Genomic DNA, 20,096 nt, shown 5'->3' with positions numbered 1-20,096 from the left:
TGATTTAAATTTATTTAAACGCCAATCAAAACAAAAATAAGAAGAAATTTCACAATAAATCATAAAATTATTAAGTAATATTGACAATTTTTTAATTTTTTATATTTCTACTGCTTTTAGAATTAATAATTACATTAATAATTTACATTACATTAATAATTTAAATTTTTCTTTATACATCATCATAAAATTTTAATGCATCATTCAATACAAATAAAGATTTTTTTAATTCTGTCTTATAGATTTTAAATTTTAAAGAGATTTACAATATACACTTCAACTTCGAAATTAACAAAAAAAAATTGAGTTTATTATTGAAACATTTTGTTTGAATATTATGGGGCTTCATCATCATAAAATTTCAATGAATTTTAAACAAAAATAAATAAGTAAATTTTAAAATAAAACCACAAATTATTACGAAAAACTAAAGAAAATATTGAGACATATTTTTATTAAACTCTTCTTGAAAATACCAAAAAGATTGATTTATAATTACTAAATTAAATTAAGCGGAATCAGTACTTTAAATAAATAGAACTAAAAATCTAAATCTATCTTCAAAGGTAAGCAAATAAAGTTTTTACTTAAAATACAAATTTCACACTGAAATCAATAATATATTCATTTCTATTTTAAAATTATTAAAAAATAATCGAAATAAAATGATTATTATATCAAAAAATTTTATTATACAAATTCATTTCTTTATTAATCATAAAAATGTATAAACAATACATTTATAAATTTGCTATAAAAATCAGTGAAGTATAAATAAAATTATATTTTGTTTGTGACATTCAACTCGACATATTTCATTCAACAAATTTAGGAATTTCAGAGCTTAAGGTGACGATCTCGATGTGAATTTTAACGAGCTTTGGAAGCATTACTTCTTAAGAACTACAACAAAAGCGCAATGAGTGAAACTGAAAGCACTGCGAAGATTTCGTCACAAAGAGATCTTTGCGGTAGGTTTAGTCAGGTATGGGTATCGATGGTTGTATTGGTATTGGTATTGGTAATATCGATGAATCATTGCCGTTATTCCAGTATTACAAGCGGATTGACTAATCACAAATTACGCATAATGAATATGGGGGAATCTTAAGTGAGGCGACAACTAACTGTAGTCAAATGTTGCACACAGTTGCCAATGCTATTAATACGCTCGCGTGGCATGAATAGTTTGAATGGAATGCGCAACAAACTTCTTCTTGTTAAACTCTTAGAGCGTTTCCTTAATGAATACGTGTTTTGAGTACCGGATTTCGTCTGCTGTCATGCAAGTTGCAAGCTGCAACATGTTCGACGTACTCTTATACTCGGGGCTACGCTCACGGGCATGAAAACGAAAACACAACATGTTTGCTAACGTTTCGAACTTGCTCTCTTGCAATTTGAATGTGCCAAAAACTGAACTATTCGTTTTTAAAATCAATAAAATCGTGCAAATAGCAAATAAGGCAGTATTGCATTTCCAATAATTTGCCATTGCCTTGCTAAATAATTTACTGCAAATCGTGAGCAACCTCTTCGCTTCGAACATGTTCGAGGTCTTATGCTCACGCTCTCTCACTTACCGTGGATACACGTCTCACCTGCCTGTATGATGGCAACCCACCCCCATGCTCGTGTCTAAGAAGTTGCGTGGCCAGCTATTTAAAGAGCACACTTGCTTGGAGCTGCTTTAGTTGCGTGCGAGACGCGAATGCGAGAGCATCGTGCAAAGAAAAGAAATAATCGTAGTCGAATTTACAGAAGCAACGTTATAGCGTGAGACTCGAAATTCAAATAACGGACCCTGCCACACACGATACGTTACGATAAAGAAAAACAAAAAAAACCAACAACCACAAATACGTCAAAAGTCGCTCAAAGTGTTCAGTGTTGTGTTAGTGTTAGTGTGTGTGAAAAGAAAAAAGAAAAAGCAACTAAAAATTTCGCTTTATGCTCAAAATGAATTTTATGAGCATTAAAACAAAGTTCAAAATTATCATCATCAACTGTAACTGTGACTGTGGCAAGCAACAAAAACAAAGTGCCAAGTTGCAACAAAAATAAAAACGAACTTGGGATTTATTTTGGATAGTACGAAGAAGAAGGCGATACCAAATATATAGAAATTTATTTCAACAAACAACGCAAAGTTGCAACAACAATAAAGGTAAGCAATTTGTGTGCAACTTGCAACTTTGACCTTAATGAGAAGGCAAATTGCAATAGAAATTGTCGCAGACAAGCAACAACAGCAACAGCAGCAGTAGTGGAAAAAAAAAACACTGAAATGAAATGAGTGCAACACGCGGGGTGCAACATCGCGTAATGAGTTTGTTCAACTCGGCAATTGTAGTTGCAAGTCGTTTCTTTTCTTCGCTTTTTTTTTAAGGGTGGCAAGGTGCAAACATAAAAAAAGAATGGCAACAACAACAGCATGTTGCAAGTTGCAAGTTATGGAAAGGGTCATGTGAAACTATGCGGCGGCAATTGTCGATTGTTGACCAGCGACTTCGTCGTCGACTTAATTCCATTTATTGCACACGTCTCATCATCAAATGCAACTTCTTGTATTCGTTGTTTTTGTTGTTGTTAATTGGCAAACGTGCAACACGCAAGCGGCAACACAACACACAAAAACTATGCAATTCATGCTCTTTGCTTATTTGGTGCACAACTTGCGCAAAACAACAAAAAATGTAAATTCCATCAAAATAAAAATTAATAAATTAATTAATTAATCAGCAGCGTGCTGCGATTTCGTGCCATATTGAAATGCCCCCCCCACACAAACAAGGAAAAAAAAATACTCAATGGCCCTCGGCTGCTGCTAGGCAACGAAGCAAGACAACAACAAACATGTACAAAGAAGCACAGTTAGAAGTGCGCTTCGAACTTCTGTTGGGGGGATATCTCTCGCTAAACATAATTACACTAACAACGACAACATCAGCAGCAAAGCAAATTTGTGTGAGTGAGTGCGTGCAGCAAGCACTTGCAGAGACAGTCGACAGCAGCAGCAGCAGCAACAGCAACAGAGCGTAGCTTTTGAGTGTGACTTGAAAGTTGTATCGAACATTTTTCGTATATGTGTGTGTGGGCGGGGAGGAAGTGAGCGTCGCTTAGCTTTTAAATATGCTTATGACTTGACTGACTGACTGTCTGTGTCAGCATGTGTGTGGTTGTATGCGTGTTGTGCAAGGCGTGTTGTGCATTGAAGCTTTTGCCTATTGTTGGAACAGACTTAAAACAGAATTTAAGTCAATTTAGGCGTGCAAATGTGCGCACAATGAGTGAGATCGAGCCAAAGAGCAAAGGCGCGAGCGAAGAGAAAAGAGATTTTTTTCAATTGATTTCTTTTTTGTTTTGTTTTTGTTTTTGGTTTTTGTTATGCAGCTGGCAGCAAAAATGTCATTAGTCGGTGTTTGTTGTTGTCGTTGTTGCTGGTAATTGAAACGAATGCGATTAACATAATTTGAGAAATACACTGTTGTAAATTGTAGTTGAAGAAAAATTACAATAATTTCGGTTATTAGCTGATTGGTTGGCCATTAGCGGCACTGGCCTTGTTTCTTTTTGTTTGTATGCAGTAAATTGAAAAGCCATTTAGTTATGTCAGCATCTTTTAAACTTGGTCTTGGAATGCGAAGCAAAACTTTGAGCATCAAATAAAAATTACATGAGCACGTTACATAAAAATAGCCTAGGCTCCCCTCCATAAGTGAAGTTTGTCCAAAGACAAACAAAACGAAACGAAACTGTGACGTATTTTTCCTTTTGCGCTAATTTTAGTTGCTGAGGGGGAAAAAAAGCCGCCCTTAAGAACGTAGAGAGCGAGCAAGCGAGACCATCAAATTTGATGGCCCTAAAAGTTGTCAGAGGGGGCGAGAAGATGTTACTGCTGACCCACATACACATGTACACACTGCAGAGCGAGACAGACACAGACAGACAGACATGTTGGCAACGGAGCAGAAGGGAAACGGAATGGAATGGGAAAGGGAATGCAAGTCTCTGCTTACTATAAACAAAACAGCCGCAAGTTTTGTAATTGATGTTGTTGCTTCGAGCTTGTTGTTGCATTGCTCTTGTTTTATGAATAATTTATGCACTTAATTGATTTTTTGTATATTGTTCGCCACAGTTAATTAATTATAAACTTTTTTCCTTCCTCTTGCAGTTAAGTAAAGAAAAGACTTTTATAGCAGACAGCAACAAAAATGGAGGCAACAACAAACCACACAAAACTCCAACTGGAGGAGGACGAAGAGGAGCCTCAAGCAACAACAGCAACAACTACGACGACGACGACGACAACGACAACGAAGACGTCGGCAACCATCATTGACATTCCAGCGGCTCCTGCAACGTGCCACAGCTCATCCTATGACACGGACTGCAGCACGGCAAGCAGCACTTGCTGCACTCGCCAAGGCGAGCACATTTACATGCAACGCGACACGTTGTCAGCCTCAGCAGCGGCAGCCCCAGCAGCAGCAGCATCAACGTCTGTGGCAGCAACAAACATTGCATCCACATCGACGAGCTGTCATCTGCAACAGTCTCTGGATGCCGATGAGTTGACGATGCTCAAGTTCGAGCATCGCAAGCATTGGCCATGGTTCATTCTGTTGATCTCTGTCATTGAGGTGAGTAATCGCTTAACATTATTACCGTGTTCCAAATTGTTGCAAAGCTAAAGAAGCGAACGTTTTCGATTCCAGTATTCCAAGATCCTTTCATTTCATATAATGAACTGAACAATTCCTGTTTTCATTAAATTTCAATTGCCAGACAATGTTTCACTTCCGCTACGCTTGTTCTTTGCTGTTTCATTTCCGCTCGTTCCCCGCATTTAGCTCATAGCTCACTCTCATAGTTAATGGCATTGTAGCCTGATAATTTATTATTATTATTGAATCAAAGAACCGCAAAATGCAATAAAATTCGTTGAAGAACTTTACAAATTCTCAACTTCCAACTAAAAGCGATAAAATTTCTGCTTTCTTTTGCGCATTCTTATGCACACACACACACACGTACGCCATCCTACACATAGACACGCACACACACATACACACGCAGACAGCGTAAGAAGTTTGCCGTCTCTGGCTGCCTGCCTGGCGCCCCCAAAATCGATTGTAAACAAGCTACAACAACAGCAGTAGCAGCAAAAACAACAACACGAACAGAACGCATAAAAACTAAACGAAAAGGCAAGAGCGAGACAGCACGACTTAAGAGAGCGAGTTGAGTTTGAAACGAATGCCAAAAATAAAGTTGGCAGGACTAAACAGCACTACTCTGCGAGTATATGTGTGTGTGTGTGTACGTGTGTGTCGCTTATTGGGGACACGAGAATTCAACGTCGCGTGCTCAGCAACAACAACAATAACAACAACAACTATCATAAAAACTATGCTATAAATCAGAACAACCCCAACTAACGTTCTCCCCACATCTATATTTTGTTCCCCCTTTTGCAGATTGCAATCTTCGCCTATGACCGCTACACGATGCCCGCCCAGAACTTTGGCCTTCCCGTGCCAATTCCCAGCGATTCGGTGCTCGTCTATCGACCCGATCGTCGTCTGCAAGTCTGGCGCTTCTTCAGCTACATGTTCCTGCATGCGAACTGGTTCCACTTGGGCTTCAACATCATCATTCAGCTGTTCTTCGGCATTCCCCTGGAGGTGATGCACGGCACAGCGCGCATCGGTGTCATCTATTTGGCTGGCGTCTTTGCCGGCTCCCTGGGCACCAGCGTCGTCGACTCCGAGGTGTTTCTGGTGGGCGCCAGTGGCGGCGTTTATGCACTGCTGGCGGCGCATTTGGCCAACATTACACTCAACTATGCGCACATGAAGTCCGCATCCACGCAGCTGGGCTCCGTGGTCATTTTTGGTAAGTTTATCAACACTAGCGAGAGAGCTTGTGATCTCTCTCTCTCTCTTGTTAAATGTAAACGAAGAGAATGAAAGCTTCGACTACGTAACTCACCAACAGCTTTACTGACTTTTCGCCTTCCGTTCTGCTCTCTCTTTTTACAGTGTCTTGCGACTTGGGCTATGCTCTCTACACACAGTACTTTGATGGCGCTGCCACGCCCGCCTTTGCTAAGGGTCCTCAGGTGTCGTATATTGCGCATCTGACGGGCGCCTTGGCGGGTCTGACTATTGGTTTTCTGGTGCTCAAGAATTTCGGTCATCGCGAGTACGAACAGTTGATCTGGTGGCTGGCGCTGGGCGTCTATTGTGCGTTTACCGTGTTCGCGATTGCGTTCAATCTGATCAACACGGTCACCGCACAGCTGATGGAGGAGCAGGGCGAGGTGATCACACAACATTTGCTGCACGACTTGGGTGTGTCCTAAGCAAAGCGAAATAGCAACCATTTAACCAGGAGAGAAACATAGACAGTTAAACAAAAATGAGAGAGTGCTTAGAGAAGTACTCAAAGAAGTAAACACATATAAAAAAAAAAGCTTAGACCCTTTTGACTTTTTGCAAAAGTGAAGGGTCTAAGCAAATTGAAAGAAAAAGTTCACTCGAATGATTTTAGTTCAAAACTAAATTCGTAATTCGTACGGCTTCAGTTTTCGTTCCGTTCCGTTCAGTTCTGTTCCGTTTCGTTTTCGTTGTGTTCCGTTTATCGTAAGCGCGTTTCATTTTCCAACATTTCACGCAGTGAAACAGAACAACAAACAAAACAAAAACAAAACAAAGCAAAACAAAATCAAAATCAAACAGAGTAAATGAAGAACGGGCCGAAACGTGTAAACAAATGTTGTGATAGAACCAAAGACTGAATTTATTTTGCGTGTAAATCCCCGTCCCCCTGCCCCTCCCCCACCCCTCACTCACTCATCCCCCTCACTTTGAAATGATTAAGTAAACTATAACTAATCGACTCTCGCTATGATTTTTTCTGCCCCCTCGTCATTGTTTATAATTTTTTACTGTTTTTCGTTTTAATTATGTATTTATTGGCACCGTTTAGTTTGTCCATTTAACTTATTAATAGGATTTGCGATTAAAGCCTAATGAATTTGATCCGACAACCTTTGTTTATAGCATATAGACTTTTTAATTATTTAAATAAATAAACTGTAGACACACACAAACACACACGTAGCGTATAACAAATTGTTTCAAATTGTAAATATTATTAAGTCGCACACTAGTCAAAAAAAAAAAACAAAAGAAAGAAAGGAAAAAACGCAAATGCAAAAACCACAGCAAAACAATAATTAAATTACATTAAATTAATGCGTTCAGAATTACAACAAATATGCACACAAAAAACACAAACACACACGCAGACACAAATGCATACATATTTATTAATCCTAAAAAAAAAAAGAAAAACAAAACTAAAAACCGAAAAGCCAAAGAACATAATAATCAAAATAATTGTAAAAAAAATGCAAGCATTTTTTCAACAAAAACAAACAAACAAACATAGAAATCCTGTAATGAATTAAATATTTACGAATAGTTAGTTCTTGACATATTGATCGATAAATGCGATTATTCACTTGAAAACAAAACTAAACTAAAGCAAAACTTAATCTAGCGTAAAACACTCAGCAAAGCGTAAGCCAAAAAATGAATCCCAACAACAAATAATAAAGCTAAGCTAAACAACTAGTTGTGACCCTCCTAAGAACAAAAAAAAACAAAAAGAAAAACAGTCCCATTTTCCCCTCACAATCCTCGCCCACAAAATATAATAATAAATGTATTGTATGTGCATGTCAAGAACAAGACAACAAAATAGCAATAAAAACAAAAAGAAAAAACAACAAAATACAAGAAAACAAAAATTTGAACAAAATAAATGTCTAAATTATAAATCAAAATACCATAAATGTTTTCTATTTTCATTCTTCCATTCGACTTGGATTTGTTATGCCAGCTTTAGGTGCAGTTTTCTTTTCCCAGGGGAGGAAAACAACACTTGTGGAAAGGTTGAAGTTCATTTTGGGGTTGGGTCAATTATGAATGAGCTCCAAGGAAAAGTAACTAAATACCTGTAATGGAAATTTTTAGCATAACTAAAAGAAATGTGCTTGAAAACAGATGCAATTTTTATTGCACAAAAATATGCTCAACTATGAGAGATAAAATATGCAACAAATTGGGAGAATATCAGGAGAATTTTATAGAGCTGCTTAACTTGAAATTCATCAAGCAAACTAAAGAATAACATTTTTGTATTTTATATTTCTTTTCTATTTCAACTATGAGAGGAAAATTTTTCAACAATTTATGAGAATATGTAGAGGTGCTTAAATTAAAGTTCCGCAAGCAGAATAAAATTTATTCTTAAAAAATTTGCAACAATTTAAGAGAATATTAAGAGAAATTTATAGAGCTGCTTAAATTGAAGTTCATCAAGCAAACTAAAAGATATTGTAAACATTTTTATAAAACAAAAAAACAATATTTTATATTTCGGTTCTATTCCAACTATTAGAGGAAAAATATACGAGAATATTAGGAGAAATGTATAGAGGTGTTTTTAAATTCAAGTTCCGCAAACAAAGTAAAATTTATTCTGAAAAAATTTGCAACAATTTTTGAGATTAAAAAGAGAAATTTATAGAACTGCTTTAAAGCATATTGCACAAGCAAACTAAAAGATATTCTGAAAATGTTGTTCGAAGAAAAAACATATTTTATATTTCTACCCCATTTAATTATTTATTTTTGACAAAAGAACATTCCAAAAAAGTAGGCAACAAAACAATATTTCACTCATTATCAATTATTTTAAGCAGCTTTTGTATGCCTAACAAAGCTTAAATTTTCTTGAATATAAAAGGTCAACTTAATCAATTTAACTGTTGACGCTTCAAAGCATATTATGCTGTCAAAATAACGACATTTCCAATAAATAATTGACTAAGCAAATGAAATACAAAACAGTAAGATAGAAATACGCAAATGAATATATTGATGTTAATTAAACATAATCAGAAAATAAGCCAGAGCACAAAATCAAAGAAGCGAAAAATGATTTTCGTGACATTTTCCTTCTCAGGTTCAGTTCAGGAACATTCGCTTCACTCGGTTGGCAGCCATAATCAGAGACGCCTGAGTGCATCTGCTAATTATTTGTGAATCTGAGATGCAAATTCAAGTAAATTACATAATCAACAATCCGATTGGGAAGCTGGAGAGAGTAAAGAGAGACAGAGAGTCAGAAGTCAAGTGCAGAAGGATTTTGGGGGAGAATTTGTGGCATTGTTGTCATTGTCGAAGGAGACAAGATTTTAGGGGGCGAGTTGTCTGCTTGCAACCTGAGATTTATGTGCAACAGCCGCAGGCAGCAGGCGGCAGTCGGTAGGCATCAGGATTGAGCTTGCATCAAATTGAAATTCAGGCAAATGTCAACGACAGACGACGACGACATCGAGAGACTCTGCCAACTCTTGGACTTTGTGTGAGCCGAAAAATCCACATAAATAACGCGTCCATCGACCATCGACCATCGTCAGGCGTCGGTCATCAAGTAGCTGCCGCGCTGCTTTGCCTTGCTGCTTGCCCCCAGACTGTGGCATCATCAGCAGTAGTGGCAGTGGCAGTTACAGAGACAGTCGCCAGTGTCAGTGGCGTTGCCAGTTGTGTGTGTCCCTGGCAGAAGCCGTTCGGCTTGTTATACCCGGTACTCAAAAGGTGGAAGGGTATTATAAACTGTTGGCAAAAGAAATTAGAATTAAGAAAATGAAGAAATCCGCATTCCCAAAGCAATATGTATTTTCTTATCACAAGTCAAAGACAAAGTTATGTTCGTTTATCCGTCTGTCTGTCCGTCTATAAGAAAGTCTCGATCTCAAAAACTATAGAAGCTAGTCACATGAAATTTAATAACAATATCTATGACAATCATATGCATATAGATTTAGTAATTGACAACTCCCCTTTCATCTCAAGAAAACATTAAATTCGTGTTTTTAAAATAATAATACTAATAAGTTGAAAATGGTAATATGTACAGTAAAATTAAACAACTCATTGTGGATCCTATCCAAAACCAATGAATTTTCATTATACAGTGAAAACTTCCTTAAGCAAAACACTCATCATCAAACACTTTTTGTCCGTCCAAGAGAAGTTTCAATTCTAAAGTAGCCAAATAGCTCTTAAAACTATACCAAATATCACAGAAAGGTAGAGATGTTTGCTGATGGAGATTTCATATTAATTTAAATGTTAGAGATGCACGGGTTTACCAATTAAGGAATTCAGACGTTGAAAAATTTTAAACTAACCAATTTACGGTGCAAATTTGAAATCAATACCTAATCTAAAAATAAGAATTTCGACTTTAATCTAAATGTTAAGAGATGCACATGTCTAATAAACATCACAATAAGGAAATATTGAATGGCAAACATTGATTATTTATAGATCAACAATCAACTTTAAATAAAATAGAAATAACTAAATTTATAGATCAACAAACGAGTGACTAATATGGATAACGGGTATGACGCAGTCGTGTACACTCGGCAGCTTGCAGCTTTCTTACTTGTTTTCTGCGAATGGCAGGTGCAACTCAATCAACGCCGCCGCGAGCCAGCATCTGGTCATTGAGTCAGCGGGCAGCCAGCCAGGCCCAACGAACTAAAACGTAAAACTCGAAAAGTACAACAACAACAACAACGAAAAATACAGAAATGAAATGAAACTCTTTGCAACGCCACCTGCCACCTGCCCAAAAGTTGCCAGAGCTTTGACTTTATTTTGGTCCAAAGGTGACGCCAGCAGTCTCTCAGTCTCTCAGACTCTGAGTCTCTCAGAGTCTCCTGCCTGTGCCGTATTCAAGTGGCGCACAACTGAGGAAGCTGCATGGAAGCTGCCTGGAAGCTGGAGCGTACTTTCAAGTGGGTATCAAAGATCAACGATCGTAAGAGGGCAAACCGAAGAGTCCACCAAGTCAAGTGTTGCCGTTCTTTTCTTTTCTTTTCTTTTCTTTTTTTTCGCCATGGCAATATTATTACAAACGGGTCTAATGGTAACAAACAGTGCACGATCATTAAAGTTGCATCTTCACGCAATTCTGAGGGCAAGCGAGGCCAAAGGAAATCCTATTCAGAAGATCGCACAGAACCTCTGCAAAGCTACTCAGTGATCTAACACGATCTGCAACCTGCAAACTATCGATTGATTTGATTTGATTTGATCGTAGTTTCTTTAAGCCAATTTCTAACACTTTAACCAAAGGAAACGAACTTCCTAAAGTGGAGCAAGCAATATGTTACAACAATAAATGAAATCTGTCGCTTTTATTTTAGTGTTATTGTAGCTGCTTAGGAAATCTTAGCGTTAACTTCAACTCAAGTTCGTTCACTACTTGGAAGCATAATCTTAAGACGTTTATGTTCCTTTGAGCCAATTTTAACAAGCTTTAATATTACTTATGGATAGAAATAGGAGTTTAGAGATCTACTCTCAAAATTGTAAAATTTCAAGTAATTTTAAATCTTAGTTTTTTTTAATATTATAATTGTCAGGTTTTTTATATTTCTTTATTTCAGTTTATTTCACAACAACTTGTTCTCTCGTTCACGTTCTTGTTCATAGTGAACGCACTTTAGTCTCGTGCTCGACCGATACACCTATCGATCGGGCTTCTAACTCGATAGATATTTAATCGATTAATTCTTAATGTTACCTTATGCTATATTTAAATCTAGTATTTACAATATTTACATTCGGCCGACCTGACTACAGATCGACCACGATCTACATACAAAGGGCAATTGTATCATTAACATCAGTGATCCAAGGCTTAAGGCGAGCAGGCTCTAAAATGCCTCTAAAGGGCAATTGAGTTAACTGACAGTCATCAATATCAACTACTTCATACCTGTCATGATCAAAAACACGGTTTATCTTATAGGGCCCCGGTACTTTGGGGCAAATTTCTTATTAACTCCTGCTGTAGTATCTACATTCCGAATGGCTACATAATCACCGACGTTATATTCTCTAGGAGCTCTATGTCTCTTACCATAAAACTGTTCATTTCTTTTCTGGGAATTTTGAATGTTGACAGATGCCTGCTCACGGAGTTTCACAATATCTCTAGGTTCATCATTGAATTTAGTATCTAAATATTCAGAAAGCTCATCAACTATAGGTCCCTTCTGTATTACTCCAAACAATAGAATACTAGGAGCTACTTGGGTGCTACTGTGTACTGCATTATTAATTGCAAATTCAGCTTTATTGAGTAATTTATACCAGTCGGACTGGCTCAAAGGTTCTGCTAATTTTCCTAGCATTGGTGTCAAAACCCGATTCACCCGCTCTACTTGGCCGTTAGCCTGTGGCGCTCCAGTGGCCACCTTTATGTGTTCTATATCACGTTCTTGACAAAAGGTGGTGAACTCAAGCGACGTAAAGCAAGTACCGCGATCAGATATGATCCTTTGAGGTCGGCTATAAAAGTCAAAATATTTACTTAACGCATCTCTCGCTTCTCTAGTGCTAGTTGTATTTACAGGAAAGAGTTTCACAAACTTAGTAAAGGCGTCAATAACAACTAAAAGGTGCTTTCTTTGAAATTAAACTCGGTAGGGGCCTAAATGGTCTATATGGAGTGTATGAAATGGGACACATGGCTTCGGGATACTGTGCAATGTTCTATCATGAATAGATCTTGGCACTGAATGCAAAATGCACGAAAGGCAATTTCTTATAAAACGCTCCACCTTAGTTCTCATATCTGGGAACCAATAAGTCCGTCTCAAATCATTAACGCACTTGTCCGCTGCCAGGTGTCCTAATTTTTCGTGCGATTTCCTAATAATCTGCTCTTCCATGCAAACGGGTACATACAAACAATAAGAATCATTTCCATTCTTTCTGCATACTAGTCCATCTCTCAACTCAAAGCTACGCGAGGTTCCATTCTCTAGTTTCTGTCTCAATCGAACTATTTCCTTATCCCTCATTTGTTCCGTTTGTAAAATCAAGTCTACATCCTCAGGTGTTGCCCCCACTACTCCAACTAAAGGTATTGATTTCAAAAACGCGTCCTCACGAAACTCATATTTATCAACTTTATCATCTCCCCAGGCCCTTTTACCACCGTCCATGTAATCTCTATTCACATCCTCGCAATTAACTCCACCGATATCTAAAGAATCTTCACTAAGGTTCTCTTCCATTATAACTCGTAGTCTCTCTAAAGGATCTTCACAAAGGCTATCTAACAACGCACTATCCCCTGGTGTGTCTCTACGGATTTCTAAAAGGCTTTCTATAAGGTTGTCACTACTGATTCCCACAAGGTTGTCTCTACGGTTCTCAACTAAGTTTTCTCTATGGTTCTCTCTACGGTTCTCTATGCGTTCTTCCTCAAAGTTTTCTAACAAGTCATCGTCGCCACTAAACTCACTATTTTTAGGGTCTTAACAACTTCTGTCTGTCTGCTTAAAGCATCCACATGGGCCATATTAACACCGGGTCTGTGCATAATTGAATAATCATAATTTTCCAACTCAAGGGACCACCTAGCTATCCTAGGATTAATAGCTTTCCTACTAAGAGTTTGCACTAGCGAATTGCAATCCGTAATTATTCTAAACGGCCTATGCTCTAAGTATACTCTAAAACGGCGTAACGCATTAATTATCGCAAGCGTTTCCAACTCAAAACTATGGTATCTCGACTCTGCCGCTGTAGTTTTACCGGAATAAAATAAAACAGGATGCATTTTTCCATCATCCTGCCGCTGCAATAATATAGCTCCAAAACCATGTGAACTGGCATCGGTATGAAGCTCAGTTTCTCTCCCAGGACTGAAAATCGCTAAAACGGGTGGGTTAGCTAAAGCACTTTTCAAATTTTCAAATGCCCTCAATTGCTCATCATTGAGTGGAAAAGGACCACCTTTCTTTAATAACTCAGTCAAGGGTCTAGCTATTCTCGCAAACGACAGGACAAAACGTCTGAAATACGAAAAGAATCCTAAACATGAATGAAGGGTATGGACATTCTGTGGCACAGGGAAATTTCTCAAGGCTACCAAATGTGTTTCGCTCGGCTTAATCCCATATTTACTAACATTGTACCCTAGGAACTCGCATTCTTTCTTAAGAAATACACACTTCTTCTTATTTATCTCCAAATTATTTTCGCTAATTCGATCCAAAAGTTTTGCCAACATCTCGAAGTGTTGATCTACAGTCTTAGTGGCAATAACTATATCGTCCATATAAATAACTACTCTTTTTTCTCGAATAAAGTCTGAAAATGTTTCCGAGATAAATCGCTGAAACACTGCAGGACCATTCTTCAAACCAAAAGGCATCCTCAGGTACTCGTATTGTCCTTGAGGTGTAACAAACGCTGTATACGGAACGGATTTTTCTTCGACCTCTATTTGATGAAATCCGCTTTTGAAATCAATCACAGAAAAATAACATTTCCCCTCCAAATATTCAAGGCAGTCTTCAATAAGAGGCAAAGGGAAATTATCTTTGACGATACGTTTGTTTAAACCACGGTAGTCAACGCACATTCGAGTTTCACCAGACTTTTTCTTCACAAGAACTAAAGGTGACGCATAGGGTGAAGCACTAGGACGTATAACGTTTTTCTTTAGCAAATCATCGACAATTTCTGCAACTTTCTCTCTCTCAAAATAAGACAAACGCCTAGGTGAACAATAGAAGGGAGTGGTATCGGTTAATCTGATGGACATACGATATCTAGGTTTAACATTATAATCGTATTGGTTGTTAGAATAATGATTTTGAATAGTTTTTTGACACCTTCCCGCTATTTCAAGTCCAAACTCCGTTCCTATCTCAAAGGAGTCCTCTCTAAATGGTTCTATACCCGCTATGAATTTGTCCGCGGTATCGTCAACATCCAAAGATTCTCCAGAATTTATGTTATTTAAGCCTATGTTATGATTAGAATGATTATTATCTAACTTATGATTACTATTACGTATTTTATGTGTAGCATTTGCATTTACGGTGAAAAGAGAAGCACAGTTTGACTGATTAGTATTGATTTTTAATGAACTTAAGGGTGAATGATACTCAGCATTAATGTTTTTCTTATGAACTAATTGAACTTCAATGATCTTAAGTGAATCTCGCCCTAATAATACTGGTAATGGCAGAATATGATCATCAACTATATTTAAAGATATTGAATAGGTTTTAGAACAAAATTTAACAAAGCACTTCCATATGCCCCAAACTGATATGGGATGTCCTCCTAGTCCATAATATTTCGATCTTTTCAAACTTAAAACAACATTATTCGGAATCAAAGACTTATGAATAAAGCTTACGGGGCTACCGGTATCAAGCAAACTTACTATACGTATATATTTTCCCTTTTCACCTAGCAATCCTCATATTTCCAAAGCTTGGACCGCTGCCAATTCCTCCGAGCCAGATCCCTCATGGTCCTGCACTGCTGCTACCATAGTCGTCGTCTTTCGCTTGGGGCACTGCTGGTACTTGTGATCCACACTGTAACACTTGAAACAGGCTCCATCCGGTCTCTTAGGTTGTCGGCAATCTCTCGCCAAATGGCCCATTCCTCGACAATTATAGCAGCGAATAGCTTCAGGATCCTGCATATAATTGGCACGAACTTGAGGCTTCATCATCTTAGGCTGCTCCTCCCTTTTCGACGGCTGGACGGGCACCTTCTTTATTTTGTCATAAATCGTAATTTTTGTGCGCAGCTCTTCCAACGATTCGCAATAAGCCATTGCAGACGCAGCTCCCGAATTGTCTCCTAAGCCTTCAACGACGAATCGAATTATATCCTCCGTTGCCACCTCGACTTGTCGCGCAATGCCGCACATGACGAAAAAATATTGTAGGGCGCTCTCATTCTTCGACTTCTTTCTGGCTTCTAATTGCTTGAAGACGTCGAGCACGGTGACCCTGAGATCGAACACAGCTATCAACTCCGCTCGCAGTACCGGCCAAGTGAGAGCAGCCGTCTCAATCATGAATGATCTGGCCGATCCTGTCAACAAACGTTTGGCGAAAATGAAACGTTTTTCTCCGACACGCAGTATGTATCCATTATTTTTACAAAATCGTCGATCCAGCGCGTCACAGGGTATCCAGTATCCCCCGGAAAAGGTTGGATTAGGGCATTCAAGTCACTCATGTCGATGTCTTCTCCTCGAGCTGGTTTATTCTGGCTCAACGCATTTTCCAAATCAGCAACACGTTTACGCACAGCATACAGCATCTCGACTTGTTGCAAATGTTGAATTTCTGCCTCTACGTTCGCCGCCACTTGATCACGATGCTGCATGTTCACGACCGCAATGTTCGAAACTTCCAGAACCTCGCCAGACGCCGCCGCATTGCCGCCATTTTTCGGAACATTATCGCTGTCTCTCTCACTCTCATGCCCAATAGGGTAATTTCACCACCACCGACGCCAACGTGATCATCCGGACTTGAGAATGCCGCTTCTACAGGCGAGCCGTTGCTCAGCTCCCGCTCCTCCAGATGCAGCTTCTCCACTTTTCCTTCCTCCATATTTGCCATAACAACTCTCGCAGCCGCCCGCAATTGATAAATGGTAGCGTCGTCCTCGAAACGCACGTGTTTTCTCTCCAAAATCGCAACTAGCTCAGATCTTGACTTTTTCAATATATCTTTATATTGCATCACACGGAGTTTCTCGTTTTTCGGGCCTTTACCCCACACCTGATATATAATTGTCAGGTTTTTTTATATTTCTTTATTTCAGTTTATTTCACAACAACTTGTTCTCTCGTTCACGTTCTTGTTCATAGTGAACGCACTTTAGTCTCGTGCTCGACCGATACACCTATCGATCGGGCTTCTAACTCGATAGATATTTAATCGATTAATTCTTAATGTTACCTTATGCTATATTTAAATCTAGTATTTACAATATTTACAATATAAAACAAAATATATTGAAACTGTGATTACGAAATAAAGAAAAAGTGATTTTGACAATTTATAATGATAGTTAATTAAGATCAACGTATTATGTTATACAAGTTCAATGTCTGATTACGAAATGTTCGCATTTGAAATTTGTTTAATAAATTTATTTATAAAAACACATACTGAAAATGTGAACGCAATAAATTAAACATCAGATTCTCGATAAAAATAAAAACTATTTTAATTTCTTGAAATTTTCATTTCAAAAAGCTGTTTGGAAGCGTTTCAGATTAGTAGAAAAAAACTTAACATATTCCTAAATCATAAAATATGGTTTATATATATAAAATACTAAGATACTAAGTTTAGTATATCTTAAAAGTAGTACAGTATAGTAGTATTTTCTAACTTTTTTTCCTTTCAAATTAAACACAAATTAAACATCCTTTCAACATTAAAATAATAAGTCACAAACAACTTCTTTCAACAGCCCTTTATAATTTCCTTACGTCTACGCAACAACTCCCCTTTAAAAATGTGCACATTATATGCTGTCATAAGCAACTCCCAACTGACAATCAAAGTCACTTAAGATCCTTCGAGAGAGTCCATTGTGCCGCCCTTTACGCCTGCTTCAATTTATTGTTTCTCTCAGTCAAATCAAAAGTAAACTCTTCAAAAATCTTAAGTATTACCCGTTTGACTGGAATTACCAGTCAGACAAAGGACCACCTCTTAGCATGGCTATCAAAGCGTATCCTTATCAGACGAAGTCCTGTCGTTTGCCTAACAACTCCATAACCCAAAAGTCATTTGATGTGACCCTGAATGGCCAGGCAATTATCCCTTGAAAAAAGGAGTAGCGACGGGTAATGAAAGGTAATATTGCTGCACGATGATGTTCCATCACATCTCGCTGCTTGCCCAGCATTTGCACTCAATTAGGTGGCTATCAAAGTGTTGAGCCTCTGTTTTACCTGAGTTGAGTTGAGAGCTGCTGCTGAAGTAGAAGCAAGTAGCCGCTCCATGGGGCGCTAATTGATACAGAACACAGAGAAAGACGCATTTTTTTTCGAAGAGACTTCATTGCAACATTGAAAACAGAACAGTTTTAGGATAACGACGCATCGCTTGAGCGCCGAGACACCATCAGATTCAGACGCAGTGCATCCACACCATTTATATAGTACCGCAGCAGTCGCTGCTCCCGAATAAATCCCAGACTATCGTACAGTCGCAAGGCTGCCTTGTTGCTTTGTTCGGTCTCCAGCGCAATTTCATCAGCTTGCTCCGCTTTCATCATCTCGATGGCCTTCTCCACTAGTGTGCTGCCAATGCCCTGTCTCCGGTACTCAGGATCCACGGCCAGCATTGCGATGTATCCTTGCCACAATTCCGGATTACTCAAGTGGTCTATTTTGCAGACAATCACGCCCACATAACGTTCCTCGTGTTGTGCCAAAATACAGAGCTGCGGCCAATTGTAGACAAAGTAGCGATAGGTGTAGATGGAGTACGGCTCGGAGAGCTCCTTCTCGATGAGACCCTGGATGGCCTTCAGTTGGCTTTCATCGTTGAAGACGGTGTAGCTAATCTCTGGTGTGCCAGGCGGGCTTTGCTTTGATTCGTTCATTGTTGACTCAACACATTTTCAAATAACAATAACAAGAAAACGACAGGTAACTGACAGATACCCAGTATTTGACAATTGGAACAGGGAATTTCAATACTCAATCAATGCATTTTAAGTCACTAGGAGACTATAGTTTAAAGGAAGATGACTTTGATTCGAAGATATAACTGCGATAGAAAAAAAGAAAGAAAAAAAAATTATTTTATAAGAGAATTCTATGTTTTCTAAAGCAAACGAATAATGACAACTGATTTTATAAATCTTGTTCTCACCTAAAAATCAAGTTTGAATAAAATCAGACAAAGCGGAGAAGGGTTTAATTTGTGTTTGAGGAGATAGAACTCAATTCTTTACTCAACATTTACGAAATATTTATCGATTTGTTGACGTTCAGAAAGACGTGACGTAATTGTAAATAAATCTTTTTCATAGAGTTAGACAAACAAGTACTGAATTATAAAAATCTAGCTCTCATTGTTTCCAGAGTTATTGCTTCAAACGTACAGTTCTTGAGACTCAAGAATTTATAGCAGCTTTTTATTTAAGATTAACAAAAATATAAAAAAATAACAAGCAACGAACATCAGCTTAGATTAAGCTTTACAATAACACGTTTTACTAAATGTGTGTCCATTTTAGGAAACTTAGAGCAACGTGACATAATTCTAAAATAAGCCTCTTCATGTGGTAAAGCGAACAAATATTTACAGTTAAAACTCAGTTTCAAAACTCTAGCTCTTATCGTCTTCGAGTTAAAGCTCTGAGTGCAAGCGGACAGACAGACAGACGGATTCAGCTATTGAGCAGATTTAATCTGGCTTTAAAATCTTTACTAAATACTTGTCAATCTTAAGAGATTTAAAGAGTAGTCATGGCAACATTATGAAATAGGATTCTGTAATACAAACGAGTATTGACAGCTAATTTTACGGGCACGTGAATTCAAAAGGAAAAAATCTTAACCATCAATACTTAATACTTAAACTTTTTTCCTTCTTTTTCCATTATTATTATTGGTGCTGCTTTAACACTCTCTTAAGTATAGGGTATGCTGACAAACCAAGCTGAGCTAACGAAGACGACCTTGTGTAGCCAAAGTTTTCCTCCACTTTTCCCTCCTCACCAGGATTAGGCTAGAAGCTAACCCGTGAGCTGTGGCAATTAAGCGGCACACCCAGCACCGTTAGGGACACTATCTGGCTGCGGCGTTGACAACTCCACATAAAAACACACACACACACATACACCACAACACACACACGATGGATTTTAGCATGTGAAAATTATGAAAATGTCTGCAGCGACTTTGACAGGTGATGCCCCTACTCCTAATTCCCCCTCACCCCACTGTTAGCTCCTCCAGCCCAGCTCAACCCACTTCCGCAAAGCAAATCCTTTGTTGTCTGGGGAAGTCAGGCAGGTAAATTGCCTTGAAGCACGCACAGGCAGCAGGGAGTTGCGCATGTGGCACGGGGCATGGGCATGGGCCATGAGGCAAGGTATCAGGCAACGTGCATAAATGAAAACTAATTCCGTCCATTA

At 38.2% G+C, this 20,096-nt stretch overlaps 2 protein-coding genes and 2 long non-coding RNA genes across 6 annotated transcripts in view; 2 read left to right on the top strand and 2 right to left on the bottom strand.

The window, feature by feature from the left end:
• Window positions 1-20,096, bottom strand: part of LOC132791160 (N-alpha-acetyltransferase 30A) — a 45,377-nt gene that overhangs the window by 22,037 nt on the left and 3,244 nt on the right. Inside the window, exons 1-2 of one of the 3 annotated variants that reach the window (XM_060799984.1) lie at window positions 18,827-18,891; window positions 17,981-18,721 (exon numbers count right to left, since the gene is read on the bottom strand). The exons of 1 other annotated variant lie outside the window; for it this stretch is intronic. In XM_060799984.1, coding sequence (XP_060655967.1) covers window positions 18,033-18,554 — 522 coding nt within the window. In that variant the 5' untranslated portion in view covers window positions 18,555-18,721; window positions 18,827-18,891 and the 3' untranslated portion in view covers window positions 17,981-18,032. Of the gene's footprint in view, window positions 1-17,980; window positions 18,722-18,826; window positions 18,892-20,096 lie in introns of those variants that run through there. One more of the 3 variants, XM_060799983.1, reaches the window with a different exon arrangement.
• LOC132791062 (protein rhomboid) lies at window positions 1,689-7,867 on the top strand. Its single transcript, XM_060799843.1, has 4 exons — window positions 1,689-2,167; window positions 4,178-4,646; window positions 5,484-5,901; window positions 6,048-7,867. The coding sequence occupies exons 2-4, from the start codon at window positions 4,218-4,220 to the stop codon at window positions 6,368-6,370; spliced, it is 1,170 nt and encodes a 389-aa protein (XP_060655826.1). The 5' UTR covers window positions 1,689-2,167; window positions 4,178-4,217; the 3' UTR covers window positions 6,371-7,867.
• On the bottom strand, window positions 8,934-10,672 carry LOC132793258 (uncharacterized). The gene is made up of 3 exons (XR_009633101.1): window positions 10,534-10,672; window positions 9,302-9,695; window positions 8,934-9,174 (listed from the first exon to the last, which is right to left on the bottom strand). It is a non-coding gene; the product is annotated as an uncharacterized LOC132793258 (long non-coding RNA).
• On the top strand, window positions 10,300-11,293 carry LOC132793259 (uncharacterized). Its single transcript, XR_009633102.1, has 2 exons — window positions 10,300-10,489; window positions 10,554-11,293. It is a non-coding gene; the product is annotated as an uncharacterized LOC132793259 (long non-coding RNA).

Source organism: Drosophila nasuta, chromosome 3 (assembly GCF_023558535.2).
Source record: "Drosophila nasuta strain 15112-1781.00 chromosome 3, ASM2355853v1, whole genome shotgun sequence".
In the NCBI taxonomy this organism is placed as follows: domain Eukaryota; kingdom Metazoa; phylum Arthropoda; class Insecta; order Diptera; family Drosophilidae; genus Drosophila; species Drosophila nasuta.
This window is presented reverse-complemented; position numbering and strand designations above follow the sequence as displayed.

Excerpts from the sequence above, each read along its gene's own strand:
- LOC132791062 (XM_060799843.1), top strand. The coding sequence starts at position 4,218 with ATGGAGGCAACAACAAACCACACAAAACTCCAACTGGAGGAGGACGAA. Across the intron at positions 4,647-5,483 it reads TGTTGATCTCTGTCATTGAG|ATTGCAATCTTCGCCTATGA; the intron begins GTGAGTAATCGC and ends CCCCTTTTGCAG. Across the intron at positions 5,902-6,047 it reads GGGCTCCGTGGTCATTTTTG|TGTCTTGCGACTTGGGCTAT; the intron begins GTAAGTTTATCA and ends CTCTTTTTACAG.